A 9192-nucleotide genomic window follows, 5' to 3' on the forward strand; every position below is an offset into this window, starting at 1 on the left:
AAGCCATTTAGGCATCACACTTTCACTTGTCATAACTTGTCTAAATATTTTTTTATGTCCAAAGAATGCTATTCCAAAAGTATTATATCCAAAAATATTGGTTGTCACGAATATTTAGGAATATTTGGTTCGGTTGGTATGATATTATAATTTGAAAAAAAATGGTATGTCACCAAGTATACGCACTTACGTGGTAACCCCTACGCTTGCTGTTGGCGCTACCTTGGATACGCCAACCCAACGATTAGTAATAGAATGTAAATCTATAAAGTATTCAATAATGATACATTATTTCTTAATTTACATTGTAGTTTAAAGTTTTAATCAATCAAATTCTAACGTTATAGTATTAACATATATATTAGTTTCTTTTAATTATAAACATTAACATTTGTCAAAATGTTTAAAATCGTAGATAAGAGCACATCACACTACAACGCTCTTGCATTGTGCCCAAACATGTCTTTCTCGCATTGTGCTCCTTTTTCACACGTCTCATTGTGACATTAATTGATTTCGTTTCTCTTAAGACCATGATTAAAGGTTTCAATTTATGATTATGGATATGTATAGATTGTAATGCATGTCGCTAAAAAGTAATTATTCGTACAACTTTTGTCCACTTTGGATTAACTTGAAGATTACAACAATTGATCATATATTATGTGGTCATTAGTTGAAAGACACATGCTCTTTAAGATAGTGTTTGGTACATATAGATAAATTAGATAGAAGAGAACTAGACATGATTGTATAACTTTTTCGTGTAGAATAAACGATCTTAGTTAGAAAGAAAGTACTGTAACGACCCAAAATACGACCCAAAATTTTTTGTTAGAATAATACTAGAGATATCAACCATCATAATATATCATGAAATCGTACGTCAAAATCCCAAAAGTTATAATAGATGTGTCATGAAAAAAGAACTGTATCAACATAACATAGTATCTGAAATAAACTCCCTGGACAAAAGCTGAAACTATGGTGTGTGTAATGCTATCAACCCGAGCTCTTCCCTTTGCTTGCGGAAGTAACTGAAACCAAAACTGAAACTGTAAGCACAAAACTTAGTGAGCTCCCCCAAACTACCACATACCATACAATAACATATAAAGCACATACTGGACCTTGCCCATTGCATCAGACCAAAGTTCGGACTAACCGGGGCCTTGCCCCCTGCATCAGACCGAAGTCCGGAAACTGCATCAGGCCGAAGCCTGGACTAACTGGGGCCTTGCCCCCTGCATCGGACCGAAGTCCGGACTAACTGGGGCCTTGCCCCCTGCATCGGACTGAAGTCCGGCTAACTGCATCGGACCGAAGTCTGGACTAATTGGTTGAACATGGCATAACATCATCATAACTGCTAGCATAAACACATATACTGCATACTGCATCGGACCGAATTCCGAAACACAGAACACAAAAACATGCTTGAATCACAAACACATCAAGCACACTGAACTACTACATTGGACCGAAGTCCGGAAACTACTGCTAACTAGACGGGTCGGCATTGTGGTCGTAGACCTGTTCCTAATGGAAGGAAAACTCACCTCGTAATGCTGGCTGCTGAGATGCTAACTATAAAAGTGGCTGACTGCTGCTCCAGAACTGTCCGGCTACAAATCCCAAAAACACTAGATTAATTACTTGCAAATACCCTCACGGTAAAATGACTATTTTACCCCTGGTCAAAGTCAACTTCCAGTTGACCGGACTCGCCGAGTCAAGGCGTGGACTCGCCGAGTCCCTTCTTTACTAACACTGACTTTAACTCACCGAGTCCCTTTCCCCATCACTGACTCACCCTGAACTCACAAGCCGAAGAAAAACGGGGACTCGCGACTCAACTCGTCGAGTCCGAAGAACAACTCGCCGAGTCCTGTCGTGCATATTCCATACAGTTGAATTCTAAACCATTCCAGAGCATCTAACTTGTAGATCTGAGCCCCTGGAACCATCTGGACACGTAAAGTTGCTAACTTAACGTGTAACTAAGAAGGAATGAAGCTATTTCACTCAAACACCACTTTTCTCAGGAAAACTCATCCGACTCACCGAGTTGTATGAACAACTCGTCGAGTCTAAGGCAATCTTCATCAGACTCGCCGAGTTGCTCATCCAGCTCGTCAAGTCCATGGCTATCTTCATATGACTCGCCGAGTCAAGCTTGCGACTTGTCGAGTCCATTCAGTCCCTTTTTCCATACAGACTTGATTTGAGCCATGCAGCGGCTCCAAATCACAGATCCAAGCTTCTAGGGCATGTTTATCACGTAAAGTTGCAAGCTTACGTGCATGCATGGCTTTTAAAGGCTTCAAATGTCAAAACTAAACTCTTAATGGGGCTCTAAGCTCAAGAGGGACCTCGATCACGACCATAACTGAAACTTTGCACTTCCAGAATGCAATGAGAGTCCAGATCTAAAGTTTCCATCCAAGGAGAGTCCATATCTCAAGTTTTGAATTATAAAAGGCTCCAAAGAAGGCATAACAAGCATAATGGAGGTTGTAACGGAGGACTACACAAGGTCATAACTTCATTACCTGAATGAAAAACAGATGCAAGCTAAATCCTGGATCTTCCTTCTCTTTTATGGACCTTCTTTCCTTCTCAAAGCTTCCAAGCTATCACAAGCACACTCAAACTCAACAATGGGGCTAGGGTTTACAGGGGAAATGTTCTGAGGGTGATAGAGGCGAGGTTGGGGGCGCATAAGTGTGTTTAAATAGGATGCAAACCCTTAAAATTAGGGCTTCGTCCAGACAGGTGGACTCGCCGAGTCCAACGTATGTACTCGTCGAGTAGCCAGCTCAAAACGCGTGATCGTCCCGTCTCTACTCGACGAGTCGGACCACAGACTCGTCGAGTACCCTTTCAGAAATGAAAATAATTTATTTGAATTAAATACCAAAAATGAAGCGTTACAGAAACAAACATGGGGCGTGTTTGGCAAAAGTAGCTGTTAGTTGGAAGCGGGTAGCGGTTAGCTGGTAGCGGGTAGCTGGTAGCGTGTAGCTGGTAGCTGGTAGCGAGAAGTTGTAGTTTTTATTTGTTATATGAATGTTTGGCAAAAGTAGCTGGAAGCTTTTGAAATATATAAAATTACATAAAAGGACAATTGATTAAAAATAAAAAAATATATAAATATATTTTTAAGGGTAATTATGGAAATTGATTTCAAAAGCTCCGGAGCGTTTTGTTAAAAGCTACATGAAGTAGCTTTTAGAATCGGAGCGTTTTGTTAAAACTAAAAGCTAAACGCTCGTACTGCCAAACGAAACTTTTTGTTTAAACTAGAGCGTTTTGTCAAAAGCTAAAAGGTAGAAGCTCTCAAACGCTTCCAAAAACTCCGTGCCAAACACGCCCATAAACAAACATGGCATGTTTTTTATGTTTGTTTACTTAATTAAACTATCATAAATTTTGTATATAATTTTTCAGCTATCATATAAACAAACTTTTCATCAAAGTGTTCGCTGCATGTTCCAATCATTTACGAAACCATACTTGCATTTAGAAAACATGTACCAAAATTTTATATTGTAAACAATGAAAATTTACAAATAGATACAAGACCAGGTAACTTGCATAAATAATGATCAAACTATGAACAAAAAAACTTTCATGCTCTATCCTTAGGACCAAAAAAAAAAAAAAAAAAAAAAAAAAAAAACTACACAAACACAGGCACAGCAAGAGAACATTTCTCTAGCAACCTAAAGAATATAATTAAAAAAAAAAAATCATCTTTGCTGTTGATACAATTCAATTTCTCCACTTCCTGACTCAACTAAATCCCCAAATTTCTCCGCCTCCCCGGCGATCTGAACATCCGTCGGTTTATAACGCTGCAACAATGTTTTCAGAACAAATCGAGGAATCAAGGAAGCCACCACGATCCCAATCAAGCAAATCCAGAACAAACCATCGCCTGCAAGATAAAAGATCGCCCTGCAAAAGTATCGGAGATTAGGGTTAGGGTTAGGGTTCGTGAAATTGAAGATTAAAGTAAGAGATTATGCATACCAGTATCCAGGCAAGATCGGGATAGCGTCAATGATGATCACACAAATAATCGTTGCAACAATTGAACCCCAAATCGATGCGTGAATAATCCAATTCCATGTGGTGACATCCATCGCTAAGTGAAGATTAACCAGAAGAACAACCGCAAGGGTCCAAAGATCGCCTATACTCGGACCATCAATGGTGGATTTCCAGTATGCGAGTAGCGGAATGAAGAAGGCGACTATACTCTGCCATAACGTGTCTGCTATGGTAAGCCAAAATAATGTCGTATTGTAGCTTTCTTGCCTTTGTCCCGCTCCATAAAGCTGAGGGTGTTTTAGTAAAGACGTTCTTCCGAGATCCTTGTCGAGAATTCCAACAACAATTGTAGGTACAGACGTATAGATTACAGAATACAACACGCTGCTCCATTCGTTAATGGCGGTTGATAGAGTGAATGCAGTAAATAAAACATACCTGGATAGAGTTGTAGAAATTAGAAAAGGAATGTTTTTTTGATTGGAGGAAGATGAAAGAGATGAAATTACCAGAATAAAACGAGGACAAAAATTGCGTTTCTGTAGAAATTGTAGAGGATCATGTATCCCATTCTTTGGTAATTCCAGTGTCCATGGACTAACAAAAGAGGAACCAGAAAACGGAATTGAGCCATGGCAAAATCCGATGACATCACAGCTTGCCGACCTTCTTGTCCGCTGATTCCGATTCCGACATCCGCCTTTTGGATCATGGAAACGTCATTGGCACCTACAAAGAGAAAAGGTAATCAATGATTCCTGTAACCGAAATGACTATTTTACCCTTGCATGCCAATTTTATACTTACCATCTCCAATGGCAAGGGTGAGGTCGTCTGTTCTTTTCTTAATCAGCATAACAATCCCAGCTTTCTGCAATGGCGCCACTCGACAACATAAAACCACAGAGCATTTACTCGCCAATTCAAACAGCTGAAACAAATAAAAAAAAATCAGATTACAGAAACTCAAAAGAGAAGAAATTCTAGGGTTTATGAATTATGAAAATTCACCTGTTCTTCAAGTTCCGTATCAAGGATATACACAAGACTTGTCCCATCAATAATCAAAGCAATCGATCTTGAATCATCTCCAGAAGTATCACTTTTGCGAGACCTAATCAACGCATCTCTCAAGCTTTTTCTACACGATTCGGTAGAATTATTGTTTATTACAATTTGCGTCATTGTATTTGTTAAAAGCTTCGATGAGTATCCAATTGAAATAGCAGTTTCTTGTTTATCGCCTGTTAAAACCCAAACTTTTATTCCCGCTGTTCTTAAACTCTCGATTGCTTCAGGTACACCTTCTTGTAATTTATCTTCAATTCCAGAAGCTCCTAATATGTTGAGATATGTTTCTAAATTGATTGCCACCTTTTTAAGTAAACGTGCCCTACCCATTAAAGCATTGGTTGCAGACTCGTAAGATGAACGCCATTGATTGAATTCATGAGAATTTAGTTCACGGATTCCCATAACTAGGGTTCTTAATCCGACTGAAGAATATGAATGAAGATGGGATTCGGTTGCTTTTACTATATCTGAATCCATTGATTTATCTATGACGTTAAACATCGTTGTATCTGCACCTTTTACGAAAACTTTCACCGTGTTATCGGGAAACCCTAATATAACTGACATCCTTTTTCTTTCACTATCAAATTCGTGCATTCCAAGAACATTGAACCTGTATAAATTCATCAATTAGAAAACAAATAGATTATGTAAAGATTAATTAGAACAAGATCATCAAATTGTTTTCAATGATCTTGAATGATGAAATCTACCTTTGTTGATCACCATGAATATCGATGACTATATGACCTGAAGTTCGTTCAATAAGCATGAAACCATAAGCAGCTGCAGCATAAACTAGGGCTTGTTCATCTGGGGATTCCCCTTGATAATCGATCAATTTCTCAGTAGGATTTGATGTATCAACCGCAATTGGGACAATTGTGTTGCAAGCAGCTAATGCAAGAAAGAAATCGTAAATTTGTTTTTGGGTTTTAGATTCATTTTGTGATAAACGAACAAGCTCCCTGTCAACTTTCACCTTCATTTTGGGCCTCAAAACAAGCCCATTCACTGTAAAAGAACAATAAAGATTAGTCAATTGATCTGTGTAAAACTGAAAATGAAGAATAAGAAGCAAATATAGAAGATTTTTAGCACCTTTAGCATAGTAACCCTCTTCTTCTCCATAAAACTCTGATTTCTCCCCGTTGTAATCGACACCAGAAATGCTTGCATACTGAAACTCCATCTTGTTTTCAGTCAATGTACCAGTTTTATCAGAGAAAACATACTTCACTTGACCTAAATCCTCATTCATATTCAAGGCCCTACATTGGAATCTCGAATCTGTACTTTCATCATACATGTTATCATCATGGATCATGAAGTAAGCCTGGCCCACACGCACTAGCTCCATGGATATATACAAAGCAATTGGTATCATAATCTGGAACACAATCACCGACATAAGAAACGTGAAGAATATCTCCATCCCCCATCCGTAATACTTGTAGTTTTCAGCATCTCCTTCTGAATAATCTTTTCTTCTATAAAAGGGCATGATATCAAGCTCGTCTCTATGGCGTCTCAACCAAACACCAGCACAAATTGAAACAACCGAGCATAAAACAACAAGAAAAATCGATAAAAATATGATTTCTCTGTTCATGCGAGCTTCAAGATGGCTTCTTTTTGATTGGGCGCCTGAATTGTTGAGCATGACTTTGGTTTCCATTCCGGTGTACACCACAACTCCTACTGCCCAGTTCGTGTTCTTGAGGACACATCCACGAAGAACGATGTTGGAAGGGCCGAGTGAGACGCGTTTTTGATCGATCTCCATGTTGGCTAAGAAACCGTATATGTTTCTGTTGGGTTTTTCACATTTGATAACGCCGTTGATCTCCTTGTTCTCATGGATGATTGAAATGGTTTCTTGTTTGGCGTAACGTGTTTTTAGGTTAGATTCTCCGTCTAGATTGATGGTCTGGATGTAAGCGACTCCCGTTGGATCGCTAGTTGAAAGCAAAACGATATCACATGGAATTGTTTCGTTTGCAGAAAATTTGATGATTTCTCCTACTTGAATGTCTTTCCATTTCTTATGTTCGTATGAACTGTTCATTAAAACAGTTGATAAACGATTGTTTTCAATCGCGTCAGATCTGTGTCGTCTCCAGTCTTCATAAGCATCTTTCACTGCTGTAACTAATAACACCATTGTTAATGGCAAGATGGAGGCAAAACGCCCAAAAACTGCAAGCTGTGGAAGCTGGTTGAGAACAGCGATTATGAGGAAATAAACATAGGCGACTCTATGGAATTGTTCAAACAGGTTTCTGGGCAAGAAAGTTAGAACAGAATACTTGCTTGTTCTAATGGAATTCCCAGAAAATTCAAACTTTTCATTAGTTTTTGCTGGATCGTTTACATAAACCAACCTTGAATCTTCATCACTAATCTCTCTTTGCGACATGGACATGCTAAACCTTTCTGCACCAGAGCTTCCTTTTCGAGATCCATATCGCACGCCCTTTGATCCCATATCAACGAACGCAACTTCTTTCACTGAGTTTGCCCTCGAGGTGTTCGACGGAATGCTTCTGTGGGAAGATGAATTATGCGAGCTATCTGCATCTTCTTCTTGTCGATAGGGTTGAAGATCGACACTCTTGGATCCATCTGAGTTCATATCGGCAGTAGATGATGAATGATCGGAGGTCATGATCCGAACATCACACACACACACACACAAACAGACGGCCTGTTTCTACTACTTTGATCTGTTCGTCAAACGAACTAAAACCCAATTAGATAACAACAAAAGGAAAGGGTTCTTTAGAATCAAAAGGAGTTATTATTAAACAATGAAAATGAAAACGATGGAATCTGAAACTAATCTTTTGGGGCGACGACGATTGGGCAGGTAGATGCATATATGATGATATGATTAGAGACGAATTTTCAAAAGTCAAAGAAGGCATTCTAGAAAGAGGAGGCAGACGACAACGACGACGGCTATGAGACTGAGAATTGTATTGAAATTGAATCTTTCGCAAATAATTTTGGCGTTCTGGAAGGGGTGTAGAAGTCATATTTTTTATTTCCACGGTGTTGTTTGGATTGGAGCAGTTGTTGAAGAAAATGGTTAATTAATCGCTTGTCGAATGTGGGATCATCATCAATGGGAAGAAGACACATGACCCAATGACTCATAGCGTTCGAATTTGACTTTAAAAATGGAGGAAGAATCTTCCATTAATTCACAAAATTTCTCAGTTTGCACTTTCCAGGTCTTTCTGGTGTCCCTTTCCTTCTCCTTTTTTAAATATCCAATCACACATATGTTACTAAAATTACTTGTTTTGGGTAAGCCTCGATTAAAAGGCTCGTGTTATTTGATCGGTTTGACGTGTAAATGGTTTGGATTTCATCTCTATATGATTATTTTGACAAGTTTGACTCATTAAAATTTTTAAAATAACTTGAATCGATACACTTTAACAGAAATTTGATAATATATTATTATTAACATGTGTAAATGTTTATGGTAGTTTTATTGATAATTTATTAAATGATATACTAGTATATATTTATGCGTGTTTTGCTTGCTCAGTTGGAGTACACTTTTATCTAAACTATGTATATTTGTTATGCTTTGAGGTTTACTCTTTTATATTCATGACTTAAGATATGATACTTTCATGGATGTAAAGTGGATCGGAATATTTTTTGTTAAGTTTAATATTAAGCATGCAAATTTTGTAACTTTTAAAAATGGTGAGAGTTTAATATTATACTCAAATTTCGTAAAGTTCAAAAATGGTGAGTTATAGGTAGGTACCCGGTTGAATTGTCGTGGAATAAAATACGGAATTAGAATCCACGATTTAGGAGAAGGTTTTCCCATGCGTTGCGCGGCGTGGAAGGTATTGTTTTTGTGGTTGTTTCGTGTGTTCCAACTTTTGGTAAAAACATGTAAATACATTGCTATTCTACGTAATTTGTCCATTTACACACGCTTTTCTTGTTTTGGAATTAGAAGATACACCAATGTATCTTGAAAAACAATATGTCATGCCTCCTCAATCATTGCAAAAGTTATAAAATTATTGTTTT

At 38.1% G+C, this 9192-nt stretch overlaps 1 protein-coding gene across 1 annotated transcript; it reads right to left on the reverse strand.

Annotated features, from left to right (window-relative positions):
• Window positions 1-3501: 3501 nt before the first annotated feature.
• Window positions 3502-8383, reverse strand: LOC111918896 (phospholipid-transporting ATPase 1). The gene is made up of 7 exons (XM_023914514.3): window positions 6232-8383; window positions 5844-6144; window positions 5068-5743; window positions 4864-4987; window positions 4566-4785; window positions 4036-4494; window positions 3502-3960 (listed from the first exon to the last, which is right to left on the reverse strand). The coding sequence occupies exons 1-7, from the start codon at window positions 7796-7798 to the stop codon at window positions 3753-3755; spliced, it is 3555 nt and encodes a 1184-aa protein (XP_023770282.1). The 5' UTR covers window positions 7799-8383; the 3' UTR covers window positions 3502-3752.
• Window positions 8384-9192: the final 809 nt, after the last annotated feature.

This window comes from Lactuca sativa, chromosome 2, assembly GCF_002870075.4.
Source record: "Lactuca sativa cultivar Salinas chromosome 2, Lsat_Salinas_v11, whole genome shotgun sequence".
Taxonomy (NCBI): domain Eukaryota; kingdom Viridiplantae; phylum Streptophyta; class Magnoliopsida; order Asterales; family Asteraceae; genus Lactuca; species Lactuca sativa.